At 36.6% G+C, this 25,837-nt stretch overlaps 1 protein-coding gene across 7 annotated transcripts in view; it reads right to left on the reverse strand.

Moving 5' to 3' along the window:
- FANCI (FA complementation group I) overlaps nt 1–25,837 on the reverse strand; it is a 90,819-nt gene that overhangs the window by 46,701 nt on the left and 18,281 nt on the right. For 4 of the 7 annotated variants that reach the window (XM_079912967.1, XM_079912968.1, XM_079912969.1 and 1 more), the window contains 10 exons: nt 21,638–21,710; nt 10,943–11,073; nt 10,345–10,501; nt 10,208–10,265; nt 8,495–8,536; nt 8,042–8,165; nt 7,521–7,606; nt 5,809–5,935; nt 1,669–1,761; nt 885–1,021 (listed from right to left, as the gene is read on the reverse strand). In XM_079912967.1, coding sequence (XP_079769093.1) covers nt 885–1,021; nt 1,669–1,761; nt 5,809–5,935; nt 7,521–7,606; nt 8,042–8,165; nt 8,495–8,536; nt 10,208–10,265; nt 10,345–10,501; nt 10,943–11,073; nt 21,638–21,710 — 1,028 coding nt within the window. The remainder of the gene's footprint in view (nt 1–884; nt 1,022–1,668; nt 1,762–5,808; nt 5,936–7,520; nt 7,607–8,041; nt 8,166–8,494; nt 8,537–10,207; nt 10,266–10,344; nt 10,502–10,942; nt 11,074–21,637; nt 21,711–25,837) is intronic. The other 3 variants (XM_079912970.1, XM_079912971.1, XM_079912972.1) reach the window with 2 other exon arrangements.

The raw sequence follows: 25,837 nt of genomic DNA on the forward strand, positions 1-25,837 counted from the left end.
CAAAGACATTTTCAGATATGAAAAGTTTACTATCCACAAACCATATCCGAAAGGATTACTGCAAAAAATATATACTTATGGCATATCTCCAAGTGAAAAGTATGAGGTTCAAAAGATAAGATGTAAACAAAGAAACCAGTAAAATTATGAAGTCTAAATAAGTATAGTCTGTTAATAATCTCAACAAGAATGAAGTGGAGAAATGTTTGCTGTGGGCTAAAGTTACCATCTTGGAGGGAGGAGACAGTTGTAGTCGGTTTGCTACAAAATGTTTATCTGTAACATGAAAGAGCTCATACATGATTGGTAAACAGGGGAGATAAGTATAACCTGGAAGTTTTATTGGTTCATAGGTGATTTTTTTTCCTAGTACATTAATGTTCTGCACCTCTAAGTATCTGCAGGTAAACACAAAGTATGCCAATAGAGCTAAATATAGCAAACCATGGAGACAAACCACAGACAAAGCATGACACAGTAAAGACCGTTATAACAGCTAACGTATATTCTGAAATACAACATTAAACATGAAAGTAACAACCAGGATGGTTACCAGTTTTTTCAATTTGATTTAAAATGGATTTGCCTAAAACTGCTAATAATTTAATTGTCTAAAACTGCTAATTCAATTCCATCCATCAGTCCCAAACTCCCAACAGTTAAAGTAAATAAAACTCAGTTTTCTACTCACCTAAAAAGCCAATGAAGACTCAGGTCAATAGAGTAGTAATAGCATTAAAGGAAATAGCATGAAAGGAGCAAAGGTACCTACTTCAGTTTTGTATCCTTGCTATCAAGGTGGCCAAGAACTCAGCCCTTGGGATTCAAGGATCTTCTGATCTTAACACTAAATACCCTATGAACCTTATGGTTCATGAACTTACCTATTCTTTACCACTTCCAAGATCATGGTTGAAACACAACATCTATGAGGAACTAGATCCTGAAGAAATTTTGAGCCTTGGAGAAGCTGAAGATCCTTAAAGCTTTTTATAACCAAAGACTTTAAAAGGTCAAATACCTAATATAATGAAAGAAATAGGAAAATGAAGCAAAAAATGATAGCCCATACTATAGAATCTTAACCCTGTAACTGTTCCTACTTGCTGCCATACACTCATATCCCTATGACAACTGTTTCACTGATGAGTATGATACAAAAATTACGACTTTCAGTGGGAACTTAAAAGAGCTGAAGACAGGTCTTCCTTGAGAGAAAAAGGGCTAAAAATCAATATTACCCACAACCAAAGAAACACATATGAGAAAAAAGGGTAAAGGATTTTATATTTTCATTCTTTCAAATAACAGATTCTCATTAATTTCAAGTTGATCAGGGACAGTTTCTTAGAAAGCTACAACATAATACAATTGCAATGAATACCCAGCTAAACTTCCCATTCTTGCTACTTGGACTGTGTGATGTTTCCACTCTTATTCCCATCTCGCCACCTGGCTTACCACACAATAGGAAGTGGAGGTATAAACCAAGTATCTGAAGAAGTCTTCAAGCAGCCCACAGAGAACAGTGTGGGCCTACATTCTTATAGGGGAATATGCTGCTGGCAGGGTGGGAGTGGAATTGTTTAGGAAAAGATAATTTAAAAAAAACAGACTATTGTACACTTTATCAACTACAGAAGGAACCAAAAAGTCATTCATAAATACCTGTTCCTCAAATCTTTGTATTCTTGTTACAGAGAGGAAGAGGGCAATGCTGAAAGGACATATATTACTACCGAAATCTCCTTGCTGTCCTGCCTAGAACAATAAATCAAAAAGGAGTCATAACTTATATCTGAAAAGAATAATATATCCTACTTAAAAACAAGTCCTTAGATGGATCAGAAACCTAAATATAAGAGCTAAAACTATAAAACTTTTAAAAGGAAACACAGTAGGAAATCTTCAAGACTTTGGATTAAAGATTTCTTAGATACAATAACAAAAACATAATTTATATAAGAAAAAACTGATAAATTGGATCTCATTAAAAATCAAAACTTTTGTGCTTCAAAAGACACCATTAAGAAAATGAAACAAGCCAGAGACTGAAAAAAATATTTGCTAATTACATACATGATAAAGGACTTGTACCTATGATATACAAAGCATTCTTAAAACTCTTTAAGTCACAATCAAAAAATGGGCAAAAGATCTGAATAGACATTTCATCAAAGATATCAGAACAACTAAATAAGCACATGAAAAGATGTTTGGTTATCATCAGTCACTAAGGAACTGCAAAGTAAAACTTCTATGAGATACTGTTTCACAGCTATTAGAATAGGTATATTAAAAAAAAAAAGACAGTAACAAATGTTGGCCAGGATGTGGATGAACAGGAGCCCTCATACAGTGCTGACGGATATGTAAAATGATGTAGCCACTCTGGAGAACAATTTGGTAGTTTCTTTAAATTATAAACATATGGGACTTCCCCAGTGGTCCAGTGATTAAGACTCCGTGCTTCCACTGCAGGGGGCGCAGGTTCGATCCCTGGTCAGGGAACTATGATCCCACATGCCACACGGCATGGCCAAGAAAAAAATTATATATATATATATATATAGAGAGAGAGAGAGAGAGAGAGAGAGAGAGAGAGAGAGAGAGAGAGAGAGAGGGAGAGAGAGAGAGAGACAGAGAGAGAGAGAGAGAGAGAGAGAGAGAGAGAGAGAGAGGGAGAGAGGGAGAGAGGGAGAGAGAGAGAGAGAGAGAGACAGACACATAAATGTATTACATAACCCAGAAATTCCACTTGTAGGTATCTACCCAAGAGAAATGAAAACATATGTCCACACAAAGACATGCATGTGAATGTTCACAACAGCATTATTCATAATAGCCAAAAAGTAAAAACTCAAATGTCCATCAACTGGTGAACAGCTAAACAATGGATATGTCTATACAACGGAATACTATTTAACAATAAAAAGGAATGAAATACTTGTAAGTGCTACAACATGGATAAACCTCGAAAATTATGCTAAATGAAAGAAGCCAAACACAGAAGATTACATATTGTATGATTCTATTTATATGAAATCAGGAAAGGTAAATCTATAGAAACAGGCATGAAGGATCTTACAAGGTGATGAAAATGTTCTAAAACTGAATTATGATGATGGTTGCACAATTAGGTAAACTTATGAAAAATCAATGAATTACACACTTAAAATGGGTGTATTTTTTTTTCTTTTTTTTTTGGCTGTGTTGGGTCTTCGTTGCTGTGCGTGGGCTTTCTCTAGTTGCAGTGAGTGGGGGCTACTCTTTGTTGCAGTGCGTGGGCTTCTCATCGTCCTGGCTTCTCTTGTTGTGCAGCACAGGCTCTGAGCGCACAGGCTTCAGTAGTTGTGGCACGTGGGCTCAGCAGTTGTGGCTTGTGGGCTCTACAGCTCAGGCTCAGTAGTTGTGGCGCACGGGCTTAGTTGCTCCACGGCATGTGGGATCTTCCTGGGCCAGGGCTTGAACCCATGTCCCTTGCATTGGCAGGCAGATTCTTAACCACTGTGCCACCAGGGAAGCCCCAAATGGGTGTATTTTATGTTATGTAAATTGCACCTCAATAAAGCTTAAAAAATAGATCTTTGAGCCCTGAAAGAAATGACAAGAAACAAAAGAAAAAAAGGAATACAGCTTCCCTGGTGGAGCAGTGGTTAACAATCCTCCTGCCAATGCAGGGGACACGGGTTTGATCCCTGGCCCAGGAAGATTCCACATGCTGCAGAGCAACTAAGCCCGTGCATCACAACTACTGAGTCTGTGTGCCACAAATACTGAAGCTCGCACGCCTAGAGCCTGTGCTCCGCAGCAAGAGAAGCCACAACAATGGGAAGCCCATGCACTGCTATGAAGAGTAGCCCTGGCTTGCTGACTAGAGAAAGCCTGTGCACAGCAATGAAGACCCAACACAGCCAAATATAAAAACAAATAAATTAATCAATTAAAAAAAAGAAAAAAAGGAATAAATATAAAATCAAAGATGAATAAAACAGAAAACCAACAAACAAATATAAAACAGTCGATAAAGCTGGTTCTTTGAAAAGATCAATAATATAGTTACTGTAAACCTAAATAAAAAGAAGAGTGAACAGATACAGAGAAGACAAAGGAGCTTCAAAGGCTAGTTCCCACATCATGGTCTTTAAATATCCTTTCCTACAAAAGGGACCCAAGGCTCCTTAGAGAAATCAGGATCGGGTAAGGAAAGTACAAGTGTGTCTTGGATAGCTTATGCCACAGAAGTGCTCAAAGACTAATGGGGCCATGTTAGAAGGACACATAAGCCTACCTCAAGGATCCAATTAGCCAAATATGGGTCACTTTGGGTACTGCATACGAGCAGATTGAATTTTAAAAGGTTCATTGGCTGCATAACAATATCAAAAAAATGGGGGGTGGCTCTTTTCACAGAAGAAAACCAGCTAATAATGTAGAAGGAATGACAGAATTAAAATTTTCTAATCTTAATTCTACTATTTTGCAACTCCGAGTATAATTAGTGATTTAGGCCAAGAATCATCAGTAGACGGGAAAACAAAATCCACTGTGTGAAAGGTTGCTGAGGAAAAGAATTTTCGCATGCCTCGAATTATGATCCCATGGATTACTTTCTAATTACAAAGGGAAACATATACCTTTGCAAATGAAGAAACCTGATGGTCATTGTCTTGATCAAATGATTTGGCTAAGACTGCCTGATACTATGAGGCTTCTGACATAATGCAATAGAATAGTGGTTGGCAAACTACAGCCTCTGGGACAAATCTAGCCCATCACCTAATCTTGTACAGCCCATGAGCTAAGACTGATTTTCACTTTTTTAATTGTTGAGGGGAAAAAAAAAATCAAAGGAAGAATAATATTCTGTGACACACGAAAATTAAATAAAATTCAAATTGCAGTGCCCATGTAGTTTCATTGGCACACAGCCACAGTCATTCATTTATGTGTTGTTTCTGGCTGCCTTCCTGCTACAACAGTAGGGCTGAGTAGCACTGACAGAGACCGTATCACCTGCAAAGCCTAAAATAGTTAGTGTCTGTCCCTTTAGAGAAAGTTTGCTGACGCCAACAAGAGAAAGTATACAACATCACTTATGACATATTCTTGCCAAAAATGTTTAACTTGAATCTAATCATGAGGAAAAAGACAAATCTGACAATGAGAGACACAAGAAAACTGGGCTGGATGCTTCAAAAAACTCAATGAAAAGGTATTAATCCTTATTCTTAGGAGACATCTGTGGAAGTATTCAGGCATTGAAGGGTCATGATTTCTTCTTTTAAATGGTTCAGAAAAAAATCTATACTTGTGAGAAAGTGAGATAAGGTAAATGTAGCAAAATACTTAAAAAGAGTTCAAAACATTTCTAATTTTTATCTTACTACTTCACAAATATTTAATGATGAATGACTTAGCTTCACAAAACCTCACAATATATTACTAGAAATAGGCAATTTCCCCAATTCACAAATACGGAAACAGAGGTCAAGACTGAAGCTCATAGAATAATGGAGTTAAGGTTAAATTTTGAGTTTCCTGCTGAACAGTCTTCACCTTTTTTTTTCTTTTTAAACACTAAAACACTTAAGGTATGGTTTTAAAACAGAACTTGCTTAAGAATGTAGTGATATCATATATCTTCCACTTTCAAAGTAAAAAAAAAAGAGATCCTCTAGACCCAGGGTAGTTCTACAATATTTCTATGTATTTGTTTCCTGTCATTAATCAGCATAAAAGAGGCTTGAGTTCAAACATCCCTGTTTCATAAAGAGATCCTGGATCTCCTTAAGAGTGTGGGGCTACCTTTAGGAGTTTCAGTAGTTCTCTGCCTAGTTCACAGTCCAACTTGATGGCAAACACAATGTGTAGAATAATGGTGCCTTCCACGTGACGAAGTTCACCTGATGGTACAGTAACAAAATCCAACAGCCTAAAAGATTCAACAGAACGGTATGAGCTATAGTTTGGGAAAGAGACAACAGTGCATATGCTCATATGAACAAACAGAAAAACTCAAGCTGAACTAATATGATCACTGGAGGCAGGCACAAAGTACAAAATCTACTGTCTCATTCTCTGCTCCTTTTTTACAAAACTTCTTGAAAGAACTGTCTACAGTCATTATTTCCACTTCTTTACCTCTTCCCAGTTCAATTCAATTCAATTAGGCTTCTGTCCCCTCCCTAACCTCCCTTTCCAATGTTATTTGTAGCCCTTGCAAGAATAATCAAATGACCTGTACACTGTCAAAACCAATAACCAAATTTCATCTTAATTAAAGCCTCAGCAGATTTGACACAGTTGACCCCTTCTTTCTTGAAACACTTTCTTCTCTTAGCTTCTAGGGCATTGTCACTGGCCTCTTAATTATTTGTGCTGGCTCATCCTCCCTTTAAATGGTGAATGCCTCTGAGCTCAATCTTGGGTTTCTTTCTCTTCTCTTCACGATTTCCCTAGGTGACCCTATCCAGTCTGAAGGCTTTAGTCCTTTCCAATCTGTATTTCCTGTCCTGACCTCTAAAACCCCAGACTGCCTGCTCAACACCTCCATATGGGATACTAATATACATCTCAAACTTACATGGTCAAAACTGAGCTTATTTCCCCCTAAACTTGCTTTTTGTCAGTCTTTCCTAACTCAGTATACAAGACCACCTTCTAATCAATTGCTCAAGCCAAATAACTAAAAGTTATTCCAGATTAGAAGCAGTAGGCTGAAACAGGATTAAAAGCACGAACTCTGCAGCCAAACTGCTTGAATTCAAATCCCAGGTCCACCAACTTATGGCTACATAACCCTTGGAAATTCCTTAATTTCTCTGTGCCTTGGTTTCTATATGCATAAAACAGAGGCAAAAGAGAGTTGCTGTAAGGTTTAAAGTGCATAGAACAGCACTTGGCACAGAGCAAGCACTCTGTTAAGTATTTGTTTCAAAAAAAAATCCTCTTTTTCAGTCACATCATGCTGTGTCCTGCCTTTGCACTAACTGTTCCACCAACTGAGAATGTGCTTTTTCCTGATCTATATATTGTGGCTCTTACCATTTAGGCTTCAGTTAAAATAACACCTTCTCAGAGAAGTTTTCCCTGACCACTCAGCCTAAAGTAGCTATACTGTCACTGTCACATCATCCATTTGAAATATACGCATAACACTTTTCACTCTAATATTTTTGTTATTTATTTTCTTTTCTCTTCTCGTTGAAATATCTCCATGAGAGCAGGAACCTTGTCTGACTGGTTCATCACTGTAGTCCTAGGGCCAAATAGTTTCTGGCACAAAGTAAACACTTAAATAGCTTTTAAGCTTGCAATTTACAGAATAATTATTGCTGTTTTCCTGGAAAGATTAAAATGAAAGAGTTGAAGAGACTGCATTATTCTTTTAATTTTATTACTGAGCAGCTAAGGGGACTAGGGAAATTCTGTGCTGAAGTGAAGGTATGGACTGAACAGTTAGATAACAATAAGATGAATTTGGAAAAATGATTTTATTTCTATACTGTGATACTCACTCATCACCACTCTGTTCCTCACTGTGCTGCGTATCTAGCTTGTTGAAGAAAGCTATGATTCCTTCCAAAACCTTCTTCCGGCTTCCCTGAAAAAAATACAAAATAAGTAAGGTCTCTCCATAAAGGGCAAGTTGAACTTAAAGTTCTTTTCAGCTTGAAGGATTTTCAAGTATGAATTTAAATAAATTATAACCTAGAGTCACACTAAGAATTTATAGAACACTTTCATGTTGAAATTGAGTTTGAAATACATCTTAATATCAGATTTTAAGGGGCCTATAGTCCACCCTTTCTGAAATCTTTATCCCTTTTACTACCACACACACACAAAATGTGGTACTACAAGAGATAATGTATGTTTACTTTGGTTGAGGGCCATGACCTTTTTACTAGATCAAATCATCATACATGAAATAAAAGCATCTATGCCCTAGTATATAAAACAAGAGTATGAATAAGCTGAATGGTACTAACTGGGCATTTCACCAGAGTTAAAAAAAAAGCAGATTTTTCATTTATACCTTTGAGGAGAGAACCAGAAGCTGATAGACCAAGGGTGGTATTTCTTGAAGATTCAATTTGGAGAACATCGTCAACACTTTTTCCACCACAATTTCCACCTCTTCTGCAGTCAGAGGGACATCCCTGTGGACCAAAGAGTCTAAAGATCAGAGCCTAATTTGGGAGATATTAGAATACTATAACTACCTCTTTTGATTTTTCTCTAATGCAGAACCTTAAAGGGGACCAATAACCTTACCTAAGCAAAGTTATCTTGGAAAAAAAAATCATAAAATTATACTTTAAATAAGAAATCAAAGCAAAAAAGAGTGGGGGTAAATTCTGTAACAGAAAACAGAGGTACCGATACTCTTATTTAGGGAACAGTGGTATTTGACCTTGCTACATTTCAGTTTCTAGTAGCTAAGTTCTCATAGCAGGATATAAAAAGAAAAGGGAATGATGATGCTTACTTGAACATGGAGGTGAGCTGGATTACATATTGATGATCCCATCTGATTAAAGAAATTGACAAAGGAAGTTTATGTCATTTAAACTTATTTACATATTACTTTGTAAAATTAGTAAGGAGGAAAAAATTAGGGCCATTTCAAGTTTGATTTGGTACCACTGGGAAACAAAATCAAAGAAATGACATTTAAAACAATGAAATAACAGCTTTTAACCTATCAGACTGGCAAAATCAAACTCTGATGATATTCAGTGCTGGTGAGATTTTGGGAAACAAGTACTTAACATACCGTTTTAGGGGATGTACACTGATATAATCCTTCTGGGAAGACAAGTTGGCAATACTACTTATCAACTTTAAAAATGCACATAACCAAAGACCCACCCAACTTACTATTAGAAATATATTCCATGTACATGCTTATAAAAGGTCACCTAGACATATAAGGATGTTAATTCCAACACTTTTTATAATAGCAAAAAACCAAATAGCCAAATATTATTTATCGGCAAAAAACAAATAATCTAACAATTGGACACTAGCCAAATATTATAACAGAATACTATGGAACTATTAAAAAGAATGATGTAAAGTGGTATATGCTGACATGAACATGTGTTAAATGAAAAATCAAAGGTATATTACAATGTAATGAATAAACTCTTTTGGGTAATTAAAAACAAATAAATGGATAAATATACATGTGCTGATTCATGCCTAAAATTATTTCTGTAAGGGACTTCCCTGGTGGCGCAGAGGTTAGGAATCCGCCCGCCAATGCAGGGGACATGGGTTCGAGCCCTGGTCCGGGAAGATCCCACATGCTGCAGAGCAACTAAGCCCGTACGCCACAACTCCTGAGCCTGTGCTCTAGAGCCTGCGAGCCACAACTACTGAAGCCTGCGTGCCTAGAGCCCTTGCTCCGCAACAAGAGTAGCCACTGCAATGAGAAGCCCGCACACCGCAACAAAGAGTAGCCCCTGCTCACCACAACTAGAGAAAGCCCACACACAGCAACAAAGACCCAATGTAGCCAAAAATAATTAATTAAAAAAATATATATATATTAAGGATTTCTTACTATAAATATACACACACAGATATATATATATATATATATATAATATATATATAGTAAGAATTTTTCATCTTTGATGTCTTTATATACTTCATTTTTAATGGCTATAAGTTACATGGAATGGCTCTACCTTAACTTATTGATACATAGCTTACATACCATAACTTACATATCTCCATTATTGTATGCTTAAGTTGGTCACAAATTTCTGTGTTGAAATGTTCATGTATGAAGATTTTCTTATATGTTGCAATTTCTCCTTAGGGTAGATTCTCATATTTCTGGTTTAAAGATACATCACTTATACATCTCACTCCCTCAAAAAAATATAAAAGATAGTGGTAGGGTGACTTTCCAGCCTTAAGGACCTTGGGACTCCAAATACTGCTATAGGGATAAACTGCTGTGTTAAGATGGAGAGTCAAGTAAATAGAAACTATATGTATAGTCTTAGAACAGAGAATACAGTAAATAATCTCTCTCAAAAATTCATCACAGACTAAATGGTTTTATAGTGGTAGACCATAAACCAAAATGGACTAAAAACTTGAGTGGTCTAAATTCCTAAAATAAATGATAATTCTTTTTTTGGTCACTTGTAGTCCTGAGAAAGTTCTACACATTAATAAGACTCACCTGCCAGAACAGAGGGTGTTAATCAACTGCTTCTTACATTCTTCCCCACTTAGTTCACCTAGAAATGCAAAATACACTGAGGAATAAATTTAATTCAGTGAAGAGAGTAAAAGCCACTAAGATTGGAAGAAAATTACCTTTTCCATAAGCTAGATTTTCCTTTTTGGTAGCAAGGGCGGTGAAAATGATGGGTAATAGCTCCAAAGATTTTCCATTCGTTAGGTTGCCCTGTTTGACAGCATCAACAAACTCACTGGCTAATTCAACCAATAATGCTCCTGGAAAATTGTGAACCTAGAAGTTGATGGGATTAAAAAAATGTTAAGCAGAAATCTAAATGTTTGATATCTCTTTCTAAGAAATACTCTTTTGCTGAATTAATAGAACTGGCATTGAAACCTAGAACTGGTCCTATAAGTGATTCAGGGAATCATTCTGCTCTGGTATAAACATAATTGTAAAGGATTTCATAGATCAGGATCTTCCACCAGTTCCCTGATGTTTTCAAATACGCCAACTCTGCAAAGAGATACATGTCCATGATACCAGAAATGTAACGTAAACATCTAAATGGTTTATGGCTCATCCATCAACTATTTTGTTTGATAACAGTAGTTCTTATTCATAAATAGGAGCTATGGTAGGTTTGGCACACTTAAGTTTTCCCTCCCTCAACAAATTACAAACCCCCCAAAATCCACCCAAAACCAAAAAAGTTTTTGTTTTCCATCTCACCTCCAGCATTAGTAATCCTATGATTTCAGATGCTACTTCTTTCTGCAAATCCCCCGATTCCAACAATTGGACACAACAACTGTATATCTTAAGTCTCCTAAGAGCTCCAGCTTCCTCAGAACAGGGGAAACCTTATTGTTTTAAACAGGTGGTACAGAAACAAAGAAAGAAAAAAGGCAGAATTCTTACAAGGTTGAAGGGTAAACAGGAAAAACAAACAGCTTTGTAGTTGAATATAGAAACAGAATTATCAAACTACTTATTACTATGGTGTTTAGAACAGCAATATTTAGGAGCTTTGAAAAAGTATTTAATTTAGACAGAAAACTGAAACATTACCTTTTCTACTTCCACCCATGTCATTAATTTTTTAAATAATTTTATAGTGCAGAAGAAGGAACACCTTCTAATATACTTTAGAGCTTTTCTGGGATCCAGTAACCCAAATTAAGTGCCTTTAACATACTTCACTTCAAAACATCATCACTGATTGATGTCAGCAGGAATGTAGAGTAATAAAGACCTTGGAAAATGCTCTCCTCCATAAAAGCAACTAGAACACTAACAAAAATAGTGAAAACCAACTTGTTCAGGATTCTGGAAATTAACCAGACTTGCAACAATCCAGGGAGAGTTTATTTAAGATAAACAGCTGAATCTAAGTGAGAATAGCAAGCTCTGTTGTGTTTCAACATGCCCTCATTCCACCTCCTAACCCCTACCCCCCACCAGTCCAATAGTCTTTAAAACCAACAGTTCACACTCATGGTACAAGCCATCAGTCTAGCAGCCTCTGGAGGGGACAGAATATGACTGGAGCTCCACCAAAGCCCAGTTCCCAGATAACTGTCATTATTTGACCTGTCTGGCTATTCCCTAGAAATTTTCACTCGCAAGACTTGTCTTTACTTGACCTGACTTAGAACTTGCCCAGTGCAATCTTTTACCAGGGGCATTTGTCTAAACCAGTTGCAAGTGATAACTTTTTCAGCTGCCTGGATAGCAATAACAGTTGGGCATGCAACAAGCTGACCAAAGAACTTAAAATATAAGCCTGGAGAAAGGTGCAGAGGGGACTCTGAAACATTCTGACATATTCCTAGGAACCTAGGAAGCCGTGAAAATACTTAGGGTTGCGCACATGGAAAGGGCTGTGTGTATGGCCAGGCAACACCCAAGAGGACCCTAATCTCTCACCTCTGGATGATCCTGAGGCTCTACACAAGCAGAAGGGCTAAGGAGGAGTTATAAGCTACCTGCCTGAGAACTGAAGGTGTGCACCTGACATGCACAGGGTCCCCCAGCAAAGGCTGGGAAACTCACTGGTTCCAGGCATTTTAAAGGAAATCTTTGCCAAATCATTAGCTGACCACAAAGCTAACCAAACAGAGACTTCAGTGGCCACATAAAACAGTGCCCATACACAACAAACAATACATATTTCACAAAATTAGTTCAGAAGAACAACTATAAAAACAAAAGCAACACCACAACAGCAACAACAGATCTGGGGGAGGGGGATGGTATCTGATTTCCAGAATGCCCACAAAATATCATTTAAAATGTCCAGTTTTCAGGAACAAAAAAATAAAAAACATACAGGGAAACAAGAGCATGGTCCATACACAGGAAAAAAAGGAATCAATAGAAACCGTCCCTGAGAGTGCCCAGATATTAGATTTACTAGACAAAGACTGAAATCAGCTATTTTAAATATGTTCAAAGAACAAAAGGAAACCATGTCTAAAGAACTAAAGGAAAATATAAGAATGATGTTTCACCAAATAGAGAATATCAATAAAGAGACAGAAATTATAAAAAAGAACCAAACAAAAATTCTGGAATTAAAAAGTACAATAATTGAACTGAAGAATCCACTAGAGGGGCTCAACAGGATATCTGATCTGGCAGAAGAAAGAATCAGAGAACTTGAAGATAGAGCAATTGAGATTATCCAGTCTCAGGGACAGAAAGAAAAAGAAGAAAAATGATCAGAGCTTCAGAGACCCGCGGGATCCCGTCATGAATACCAACATAGACATACTGAAAGTCCCAGAAGGAAAGGAAAGAGAGAAAGGAGAAAAAAGAAGTAATGGCCAAAAACTTCCCAATTTTAATGAGAACACTAATCTACGTTCAGTGAATTCCCTGGCAGTCCAGAGGTTAGGACTCTGGGCTTTCACTGCCGAGGGCCTAGGTTCAATCCCTGGTCGGGGAACTATCCCACAAGCTGCACAGTGCAGCCAAAAAAACAAAGCAAACAAACAAAACCCACATTCAAGAAGCTCAAAGAACTCCAAACAGGTTAAACCCAAGAGATCCACATTTAGACATACCATAGCAAACTATCAAAATCAAAGATGCCTCATCATAAAAAAAACCATATGTGAAAAACCCACACTTAACATCATACCCAATAAGTGAAGATTGAAAACTTTTCCGTAAGATAGGAAAAATACAAGGATGCCCACTTTTTCCACTTCTATTCAACATAATACTGGAAGTTCTAGATAGAGCAATTATTGCATTTAGTGCCACTGAACTGTACAGTTAAATAAAAAAGTTAAAGACAAGAAGAGAATATTGAAAGCAACAAGAGAGAAGCAACTCATCTGGTAAAAGGAGTACTCAATACGATTAACAGCTGATTTCTCATTTTAAAAAATCATTGAAGGGCAGAAGGAAATGGGATAACATAGTCAAAGCACTGAAAACTCAACAGCCAGAAAAACTATCCCTCCAAAACTGTCAACCAAGAACTCTATAGCCAGAAAAACTACCCCTCCAAAATGGAGAAATTAAGACATTCCCAGATAAACAAAAGAGAATTTGCTGCCAGAAGACCTGCCCTAATGCTAAAGGGAGTCTTTCAGGCTGGAATGAAAGGACACCAGACAGAATTTGAATCCACATGAAACAGAGAACATCAGTAAAGGTAACTACATAGGAAAATATTAAAGACAGTATAAATGTACTTTGTAATTATTTTTTCTCCTGATTTATAAGACACCTGCATAAAACAACAATTATAAATCTGCACTGGTGGGAATAAATGTGTAAAGATGTAATTTATAGGACAATAATAGCACAAAGGAGGAAGGGGGAGAATGAAGCTATATGTAGAGCAAAGTTTTATAACTATTAAATCTAAGCTGGTATTAATCTGAACTAGATTGTTATAAATTAACTCATTATTGCCCAGGGGAATTTTTGCAGAAACTAATGCATGTGGCCGGTGACTTTTATTTTGGCTGGCCAAAAAATTAATTCTGTTATTTCACTAACACTTTGTGTCTTATTACATTCAATAGTTAGACCTGACACACCTGTAAATTCTAATTTTTGTAAAATGTTGTCTTCAAGCCACTCTTCTGTAGAAGCAAAGGAGCATTCTCCTGCACCATGAATTTCATTTTCACTTTCTGTATCAGAATCAATCACTAAGGTTTTTTGTCTCTTTGTTGGTCTAATACTCACATCGTCTGAATCAGAATTATATTCTGAAGAACTATCATCTTCTGAGACACTAGTATATATGCCACTTGGACAATCAGAGAAAGTATCTGCATAAAATTCACCAAAAAATTTTTCACTCAAAATTTCATGATGTGTCACTTTTGAAAATTTTACATTTATAATATACACAAGATTGAAGCAAAAACCAAACGGAGCAAAATGTGAATGATAATGACAATCATTAAGTTGTCTCATGAACCCTTGATCAATTTCAAGCTCTAACAACTTCTCATGGTGATGTTAATCGTAGCACTCTCTAAAAATGTATTGATATGTCTCCGGTCAATAATGTGTTAAGATGTCAGTTCTAATCGCCAAGGCAAGCACTAAGAAAGTAACTGAAAAAAATAGTGAAAAAGATTACAAAGGAATTAAAATGGTACACTAGAAAACACCTACTTAACATATAACACACAAGGTATTAACAGAGGAACAAAAAGACACAACGTAAAGAAAACAAACAGCAAAACGGCAGATATCAATCCTACTTTTTTAGCAATTATGGTAAACGTAAAGGGATAGATACTCCAATCAAAAGGCAAAGATTGGGACTTCTCTGGTGGAGCAGTGGTTAAGAAGCTGCTTGCCAGTGCAGGGGACATGGGTTCAATCCCTGGTCCGGGAAGATCCCACATGCCGCAGAGCAACTAAGCCCACGAGCCACAACTACTGAAGCCCGTGCGCCTAAGGCCCATGCTCCACAAGAGAAGCCACCACAATGAGAAACCCGTGCAAAACGAAGAGTAGCCCCTGCTCACTGCAACTAGAGAAAGCCTGCGCACAGCAACGAAGACCCAACGCAGCCAAAAATAAATAAAATAAATAGATTTATTTTAAAAAAGGGCAAAGATTGGCAGAACAGATTTTTAAAAATCCAATTATGTGCTGTCAATCAGAGACACAATTTAGATTCAAAGATACAAATTGTTTAGAAAAGATATACCATGAAAACCATAACCAAAGGGGGCTGAAGTAGCTCTAAAAATAACAGAAAAAAGTAGACTTTAGGACAAAAATTACTATTAAAGACAAAAAAGGGCATTTTATAATGATAAAAGAATCAAGGCATAACAATTATAAACATATAAGCACCTAACAAAAGAGTTCCAAAATACACAAAGCAAAAACTAACAGAACTGAAGGGTGAAATAGACAATTCAACAATAGTTGGAGACTTCAACACGCCACTTCCAATAATCAACAGAACAACAATTAGAAGATCAACAAGGAAATAGACTTGAACACACCAGATCTAACAAACATCTATATAGAACACTACACACAACAACAGAAGACACATTCTTCACAAGTGCACATGGAGCATTCTCCAGGATAAACCACACATTAGGCCATAAAAAAATTCTCAATAAATTTAAAAGGATTATAATCATATCATTTATGTTCTGTGACCACAGTGGAATGAAACTAGAAATCAATAACAGAAGGAATCTGGAAAATTCACAAATATGTGGAAATTAACATAATCTTAAATACCAATGGGTCAAAGAAGAAAGCACAGAGAAATTAGAAAAATACCTTGAGATGAATGAAAACAAAAACACAATATTCCAAAAGCTATTGGATACAGCTAAAGTAGTGCTCAGAACGAAATCTATAGTTGTAAATACCTATATTAAAAAATAAGATCTCAAATCAATAACCCAATCTTCCACCATAAGAAATTATAAAAAGAGGAAACTAAACTCAAAGCAAGTGAAAAGAATATAAAAGTAAAATCAGACATAAATAAAAGAGAATAGAAGAATAGAGAAAAATCAAGAAAACCAAAGCTTATTCTTTGAAAAGATCAACAAAATTGAAAAATCTTCAGACTGACCAAGAAAAAAAGGGAGAAGAATCAAATTACTAAAATCAGGAATGAAAGAGGGGCATTACTACCAATCTTACAGAAATAAAAAGAATAAGGTAATACAATGAATAACTGTATACCAATTAATTACAAAACTTATATGAAATGGATAAATTGTTATAAAGACACAAAGTATCAAAGCTGACTAAAAAAGACAATAGAAAACCACAACAGACCTATAAATAAAGAGACTGAATTAGCAATCAAAACTCTTCTACAAAGAAAAGCCCAAAACCAGATGGCTTCCTTGGTGAATTCACGAAACATACAAAGAATTAACTGCAACCCTTCACAAACTCTTCGGAAAAAAAGAAGAGGAGGAAACATTTCCCAACTCATTCTACAAGGCCACTATTATCTTCATACCTAAACCAGACAAAGACATCCTAAGAAAACTATGAACAGTACCCCTTGTGACTACAGATGCAAAAATCCTCAACAAAATACTAGCAAGCTGAACCCAGCAACATTTTAAAAAGGATTATACTCTATAACCAAATTGGATTTAACCCAAGAATACAAGAGTGGTTCAATGTATGAAAATCAATATAATATACCATAGAAATAGAGTAAAGGATAAAAACCACATGATCACCTCAGTAGACACAGAAAAAGCATTTGAAAATTCCAATACCTTTTCATGATAAAAAACACTCAACAAACTAAGAATAGAAGGGAACTTCCTTAACCTGATAAAGGGCATCCATGAAAAACCCACAGCTAACATCACACTCAATAATATAAAACTGAAAGATTTCCCTGAGATCAGGAACAAGAGAAGGATGTTTACTCTCACCAATTCTATTCTACTGAAGGTTCCAACTGGGGTAATTAGGTAAGAAAATAACAAAAGGCATCTAGATTGAAATAGAAATAAAGTATCTATTCACAGTTGACATAATCTTGTTTATAAGGAATCCACAAAGAAGAAACTACTAGCGCTAATAAACAAGTACAGGAAGGTAGCAAGATATGAGATCAATATACAAAAGTCTATTGCATTTCTATACACTAGCAATGAACACTGAGAACATTAAATTAAGAAAACAATCCCATTTACAATCACACCAAAAAGAATAAAATACTCAGGAATAAATTAATAAAAGTAGTGTAAGACTTGTACTCTGAAAAGTACAAAATACTGTTGAAAGAAATGAAGGAGGACCTAAGCAAATGGAAAGATATTCCATGTTCATTAATGGAAGACATATTAAGATAGCAATACTTTTCAAATTCATATATAGAGTCAACAAAATCACTACCAAAACCCCAGCTTCCATTCTTGCAGAAATTGACAAGCTAATCTTGTCATATGGAAACTCAAGGAACCCAGAATATCCAAACTAATCCTAAAAAAAGAAAAAAAGTTAGAGGACTCACACTTCCTAATTTTAAAGCTTACTACAAAGCTATTCTAATCAGGACAGTGTGGTACTGACATAAGGAGAGACACCTAGATCAACGGAATACAACTGTGAGTCCAAAAAGAAACCATCACATTTATGGGCAATTGATTTTCAATAAGGGTGCTATTGAAAATGGGGAAAGATGAACCTGGACTCCTACCTCACACCATATACAAAAATTAACTAAAAATGGATCTAAATTTAAAAGCTAAAGCTATAAAACTTTGAAAAGAAAACACAGGTATAAATCTTTGTGACTTTGGATTAAGCAATGACTTCTTAGATATAAAACTAAAAGCGCAAGCTACAAAAAAAATAAGTATTAGGCATTAAAATTTTGTGCACCAAAGGATACCATCAAAAAAGTGCAAAGACAACCAGAATGGGAGAAAAATTTTGTGAATCATATATCTAATAAGGGACTTGTATCCAGAATATTTAAAGTAATATTAGAACTCAGTAATAAAAAGACAACCCAATTTTTAAAAGGTCAAAGGATTTGAATAGACATTTCTCCAAAGAAGATATACAAATGGCCAGTAAGCACAAGAAAAGATACGCAACATCATTAGCCATCAGGGAAATGAAAATCAAACCCACAGTGAGATACCACTTCACACTCACGAGAATGGCTAGAATGAAAAAGGCAATAACAAGTGTTGACAGAGGATGTGGGAAATGGGCATCCTTATTTCAGTACCGGTGGGAATGTAAAATGATGTAGCAGCTTTGGAAAACAGTTTGGCAGTCCCCAAACAGTTAAACATGGAGTTACCGTATGATCCAGCAATTCTACTCTTATTTACTAAAGAGAAATGAAAATATGTCTACACAAAAACTTGTAGCAGTATTCATAATTGCTCAAAAGTGTAGACAACCTAATTGTCCACCAACTCATGAATGGACAAGTATGATATATTCATAAATGGAATATTATTCACCAATAAAAAGGAATGAAATACTGATACAGGCTACAACATGGATGAATCTTAGTAACCTTATGGTAAGTGAAAGCCAGTCACAAAGGACCACATATTGTATGATTCCACTTATATGAAATATCCAGAATAGGCAAACCTATAGACAGAAAGTAGATGAGTGGTTTCTTAGGGCTGGCGCGGAACAGAAGTTTAGGGAAGCAACAGCTAAGGGATGCAAAGTTTCTTTTAGGGGTAATAAAAATTCTTGAAATTGTGGTGATAGGTGTGCAACTCTGTGAATATACTAAAAGCCACTGAAATGCATTATTTTAAGTGGTGAATTGTACAATGTCAATTATATCTCAACAAAAAATGTACACTTTAAAAGGGTGAATTTTTTAGTATGTGGATTATATCTCAATTTTCTAAAATGTCATCATTAGCTAACTACTGGTTTACACCATTGATTTAACAGGATTAAAATGGTTATGAGGTAGTGTCCATATATACTTGGTAATTCATGATACTTTTAAACTAGGATTTCCAAATCTATGTTTTTATATAAGGTAAAAATAAGGTTATTTACAGAAGTGGGAGCCATGATAATCTGTTCCAGGTATGTCTACCCAAGAAAGAAATTACTCTTATTTCTTCCACTTATTCTTATTACTGTCACTTAGCATGTATAGACAGCTGCTTTTGATCTTTCATTATTTCCTTTTCTCTGATATTTCTACAAAACAGTCATTTAGCAAGTTTCCAATTTTTAACCAATTAAAAAATTTTTTACCTCGTAGAGAAATGGAAATAAAAACAAAAATAAACAAATGGGACCTAATGAAACTTAAAAGCTTTTGCACAGCAAAGGAAACCATAAAAAAGACCAAAAGACAACCCTCAGAATGGGAGAAAATATTTGCAAATGAAGTAACTGACAAAGGATTAATCTCCAAAATTTACACGCAGCTCACGCAGCTCAGTAACAAAAAGACACAACCCAATCCAAAAATGGGCAGAAGACCTAAACAGACATTTCTCCAAAGAAGATATACAGATTGTCAACAAACACATGAAAGAATGCTCAACATCATTAATCATTAGAGAAATGCAAATCAAAACTACAATGAGGTATCACCTCACACTGGTCAGAATGGCCATCATCAAAAAATCTACAAACATGGGGCTTCCCTGGTGGCGCAGTGGTTGAGAGTCTGCCTGCCGATGCAGGGGATGCGGGTTTGTGCCCCGGTCCGGGAGGATCCCACATGCCGCGGAGCGGCTGCGCCTGTGAGCCACGGCCACTGAGCCTGCGCGTCCGGAGCCTGTTGCTCCGCAATGAGAGAGGCCACAACAGTGAGAGGCCCACGTACCACAAAATAAAACAAAACAAAAACAAACAAACAAACAAAATCTACAAACAATAAATGCTGGAGAGGGTGTGGAGAAAAGGGAACACTCTTGCACTGCTGGTGGGAATGTGAATTAGTACAGCCACTATGGAGAACAGTATGGAGGTTCCTTAAAAAACTACAAATAGAACTACCATATGACCCAGCAATCCCACTACTGGGCATATACCCTGAGAAAACCATAATTCAGAAAGAGTTATGTACCAAAATGTTCACTGCAGCTCTATTTACAATAGCCCGGAGATGGAAACAACCTAAGTGTCCATCATTGGATGAATGGCTAAAGATGTGGCACATATATACAATGGAATATTACTCAGCCATAAAAAGAAACGAAATTTGAGTTATTTGTAGTGAGGTGGATGGACCTAGAGTCTGTCATACAGAGTGAAGTAAGTCAGAAAGAGAAAGACAAATACCGTATGCTAACACATATATATGGAATCTAAGAAAAAAAAAGTCACGAAGAATCTAGGGGTAAGACAGGAATAAAGACACAGACCTACTAGAGAATGGACTTGAGGATATGGGGAGGGGGAAGGGTAAGCTGTGACAAAGTGAGAGAGTGGCATGGACATATATACACTACCAAACGTAAAACAGATAGCTAGTGGGAAGCAGCCGCATAGCACAGGGAGATCAGCTCGGTGCTTTGTGGCCACCTAGAGGGGTGGAATAGGGAGGGTGGGAGGGAGGGAGATGCAAGAGGGAAGAGATATGGGAACATATGTATAACTGATTCACTTTGTTAGAAAGCAGAAACTAACACACCATTGTAAAGTAATTATACTCCAATAAAGATGTTAAAAAAAATTTTTTTTTCCATGCATAGGAAGATGTGTTTTTGAACCCTTGCAAGGAGAGACACAATTTACTCGAGGGGGTAAGAAAAATAAACCAAGTTAAAATTACCTGCTAAGAGTGTGAAGCGACTTTTAATTTTTGCTTGTAGAATTTTATTCTACTACAATTTATAAAACAACTATGAGTCACAACCAGCAACAATGTAGAACTGGCCCTTGTTCAAGATATGGAATAAAAATATGCCCCACTGGGAATGAAGAATCTCTACGTAAGTCACCTAAGATACTCCATTTCATTAAAACTCAGAGCACCCTAGCCTCTTTTGTTAAGCACAGATTAACTATTAAACATTGCTGCTCTCGTCACAATTTTTTTTTTTGGCTACACCGCAGGGCCTGCGGAACTTCCCCGACCAGGGATAGAACCCGTGCCGCCTGCAGTGGAAGCACGGAGTCTTAACCGCTGGACCACCAGGGAAGTCCTCTTCTCCACAATTTTAAAAGCACAAATAAATCAAAGCGGATTTTATGACGTGCATCCTTTACAGGCTCCAAAACCAGCAATCCAATCTCAGGTAGCCACTTCAACCCCCTATAGCAAAATTATTTATGTCCACAAGACAGGAGACTGCTGCTTTAGTTGATTCTGTAAAATCCCCAAAACAGAAAAGTCTCAGTGGGGCATCAAACAGTAAGAAAAGTAGCAATATGCACCCAAAGTAAACAAATATACCAGTGAATCCAGAGAGATAGAAGTGGCATTATTATTACCTTTGAAGATGGCTCTCAGGAGTGCTCCAGCAGCTTTTCCTTTCACTGCCTGATTCTGAAGGAGATTAGCCAGCTGCAAAGACAAGAAAAAGCTACAAGTCCCTGGCAACAATTTCCCTACCTGAATGACCTAAACTCCCGGTATGAAAAACACACATCTGTCAAGTTCATATCCTTCAGAGACTCCAGGTATCACAAATAACGTATTTATTTACATATAGCAGGGTAGATCTTAACATGATGCTGGGCTGTCAAGACTGAAATTTATTCATACATTCATTCTACAAACGTTTATTAAGTATTTAATCAGCACTAGGTATCAAGCTATGTTCTTGGGAATATACATTCATTCAGCAAATACTCTTTGAACATGTTCTTCTTCCTAGGCATTAGGGATACAAGGATGAACATGATAATCTGACTCAGTTTACAGTAGAGCAGGAGGGAAAAGGACGACAAGAAAAAAAATCAGAAAAAAAATCTGTAACAGAAACAAAAGACGGAGACAATAATTGAGGAAAGGGAAGCAACTTCAGCTAGGGTAGTCAGGGAGAAAGCTTCTCTGAGGTAGGTGACATTTCTATAGAGACTTGGAGGATGAGAAAGAGCTAGTTATGCAAAGGGAGGAAAGAAGAACACTTCAGATAAAGGTATTGTTATGTGCAAAGGCCCTGAGGGAGCAAAGAGTTTGGCATATTGGATGGCCTGAAAAAAAAAAAAAGACCAATTTGACTGAAGAGTAGTAAGAAAAGAGTGGCACAAGATGAATTTGGAGAGATGGGCAAGAACCAGATAATAAGAACCTTGTAGGCCATGATAGGAAGCTTAGATTTTCTCTAAGTGCAACAGAAGTAACTAACGAGAAAAGAGGAGAGTGATATATAGATGTTTTTTTTTTTAAAAAATCAGTCTTATTCCTTTTGTAGAAAATAGGTTGTGGGAGGGTTTAAGAGTGAAATAGGGACATCTGTTAGGAGATTGTTATCAGTGATCAAATGAGAGATGATAGTGGCCTACAGCAAGGTAATGGCAGGGGAGATGTCCTGAGTTGAACTGTGTCCCCCTCCAAAATTCATGTTTAAGCTCTAACCCCCAGCATCTCAGAATGTGATCTTATTTGGAAATAGGGTCATTGTAGGTGTAAACAGTTAAGCTTGAGGTCATATGGGTAGGCCCTAATCCAGTATGACTAATGTCCTTAGAAAAAGGGGAAATTTGGACAGAAACACATACACAGCGAGAATGCCATGTGAAAGTGAAGGCAGAGACCATGGGTGACACAAGGCAAGGAATGCTAAAGATTGTCAGCAAACCACCAGAAGCTAGGCAAGACGCACGGAACAGATGATCACAGCCCTCAGCAGGAACCAACAATGCCAACACCGTCATCCTGGACTTCCAGTTCCTAGAACTTTAAAAATAACTGTCTATTGTTTAAGGTACTCAGTTTGTAGTACTTTGTAAGACGAAGAGAAGTACAGATGGCCCCGAACTTATAACAGTTCAACTTACAATTTTTCAACTTTACAATGGGGCAAAAGTGGTAGGCATTCAGTAGATACTGTATTTCGAATTTTTATCTTTTCCTGGGCTAGCAATCAGCTGCAGGATCACAAGGATAAACAACTGATACACTATTCTGTACCCACGCAACCATTCTGTTTTTCACTTTCAGTACAGTATTCAATAAATTACATGAGATATTCAACACTTTATTGTAAAATGGGCTTTGTGTTAGATGATTTTGCCCAACTGTAGGCTAATGTAAGCATTCTTGGCACGTTTAAGGTAAGGCTAGGCTAAGCTAGGATGTTTGGTAGGTTAGGTGTATTAAATGCATTTCCAACTTAGAATATTTTCAACTTAAAATGGGTTTATTGGGATGTAACCCCATCAAAATTTGGGGAAGATCCGTAGACTGAAGATATATTCGAGAGCTTGATCAGTAGGACTTCGCTATGGTCTGAATGTTTATGTCCCCCCAAAATTCACACGTTAGAATCCTAATACCCAATGTTATGGTATTTGGAGGTGGGGCCTTTGGGAGGTGATTAGGTATGAGGGTGGAACTCCCATGAATGGGATTAGTGCTCTTGTAAGAGATCCCACAGAGCCCCCAGGCTGCTTCTACCATATGAGGGTATAATGCGAAGTCTGCAACCCAGAAGAGGGCCCTCACTCGACCACACTGGCACCATCATCTAGGATTTCCAGTCTCCAGAACTATGAGAAATAAATGTTTGTTGTTATAAGTCACCCAGTCTACCGTATTTTGTTACAGCAGCCTGAATGGACTAAGACAGACTTCCTCATGCTTTAGACGTGAAATGGGTGTGGTGATGAAGGAAAAGAAGAAATCAAGGAGGACTCAAATTTCTGGCTTAAGCAACTAACTGGGTAGATGGTGGCACCATTTACAGATATGGTGAAAATTTCGGATTAAGCAAGCATCTAAATCATCCAGAGGGCTTGTTAAAACAGAGAACTCCACGTGCAGTTTTTGATTCAGCAGATCAGATGTGGCGCTCAGAACTGTTACTCTTAAGAAATCCAAGTGGAGATGTCAAATCGATAACTGAATATGCCAAAGCGGAGCTCAGTGAGAACATGTAAGATCATCCAGGGAGAAAATGTAAAGAAAAAAGAGACACCAACAGAGAGGGATAGGTGGAAACTCTATTATTTTTACAACTTTTCTGTAAGTCTAAAATCAACTCAAAACAGAGTTAAAAAATTCTTCCTGGATTTAGCATCCACTGATGCTTCCTGCCTGATCCAATCTTTATCATGATGGTTGCCAAATGATGATTTTCTAACTCTGTGGTAAGCAAGAGCCCTCCTCATCATTTATTATCAATACAGACTCACAAATTTCTATATTTTTCAGTGGTTTATAATTCATAACTGAACTTGACTATTTCAATGTTCAAATTTGACCAACGGAAGCCCCTTCAAGCTGTCTTTATCAGGTTTGGGGTATCAATGTTATACTTTATAAAAAGCACTTGGAAGTTTTCCTTATATATGCACATTTTTCATTATGTATTATATATACTCTAAAACAATTTATGTGGCATTGGGACTATCTCTTACCTCTGATCTCTAAAGATTTGGTAGACGTTTCCTATGAAACTTCTGGACCTGGTATTTTTGTGTCAAGTAATTGCTTGATAACTCTGTTTTTCTTTTATAGAAATTGATCTGGTTAAGCTTTCCATCTCAAATTGGGTCAATTTAATTAAACTGTATGTTCCTAAGAAATTATCCATTGCATCTACATTTTCAAATTTATTTGTAGTAGATATATAGAGTAGTCTCTTAGTAATTTTTGAGATTTTTCTCTATATGAATAGTTATTTCCCCCATGTCATTTCTTATTTAGTATATCTGTGCTTACTCCATTGTTTTCTTGATTAGTTAATAGTTTTGTCTATTTTTCAAAGAACCAGGATTTTTACGTATTAATTTGATCTACTGTTCTCCACTTTATTACCTTCTACTTTTATTCTAGCAGTCCCTTTTAGATTCCTCTATTCTTTCTAAATCTTTGAATGTAAATTTTCCCACTGCTGGATATGTCAGTCTTCCTTGTCATGGACTTGCTTTATGTGTTTTATAATTTTTTACTCTTAAGCACATCTTCTATGGACACTTTTATCAAATGGACTGAATGCATATATTGCTGGAATGCTTATCAAATTTATAGAGGATATAAAATGATGATTAATACAATGGTCAACTCAGGATAAAAGAAGAAGATCTTGATGGAGTGAAATCAAATTAATCTAAAAAGATAAGTAACAGATTTAAAATAAAAATTTTAATGTGGGTTCTAAGAACTAACTATTGAAGTTCAGAGATGAAGGAAATTTAGCCTATATGCAAAAATGACTTGGGGTTTTTAGTTGCTTGTAAGAGCAATGAGACAATAATATAATATTGCTGCCAAAAAGTTGACTCTGCATTAATGGAAGAATTAGGGAAATATTAGTGCCCCTCTACTCTAGTGGTAGAACACATGTGGAGCCCTGTGTTCAATTTGAGGTACAAAACTTTTAAAGGTAATGTTAACAAAACAGAAATATTCAGAGGACTGTGTTCATGTTAGCGAAGAAACTTAAAATAGGAAGAGCTGAAGGACCTTTTCTAATATTTATTCAGCGTCTACTGGATGCCTATTGAGGGTCTATTAGATGTTAG

The sequence above is a fragment of the Stenella coeruleoalba genome (assembly GCF_951394435.1).
Source record: "Stenella coeruleoalba genome assembly, chromosome: 2".
Classification (NCBI taxonomy): domain Eukaryota; kingdom Metazoa; phylum Chordata; class Mammalia; order Artiodactyla; family Delphinidae; genus Stenella; species Stenella coeruleoalba.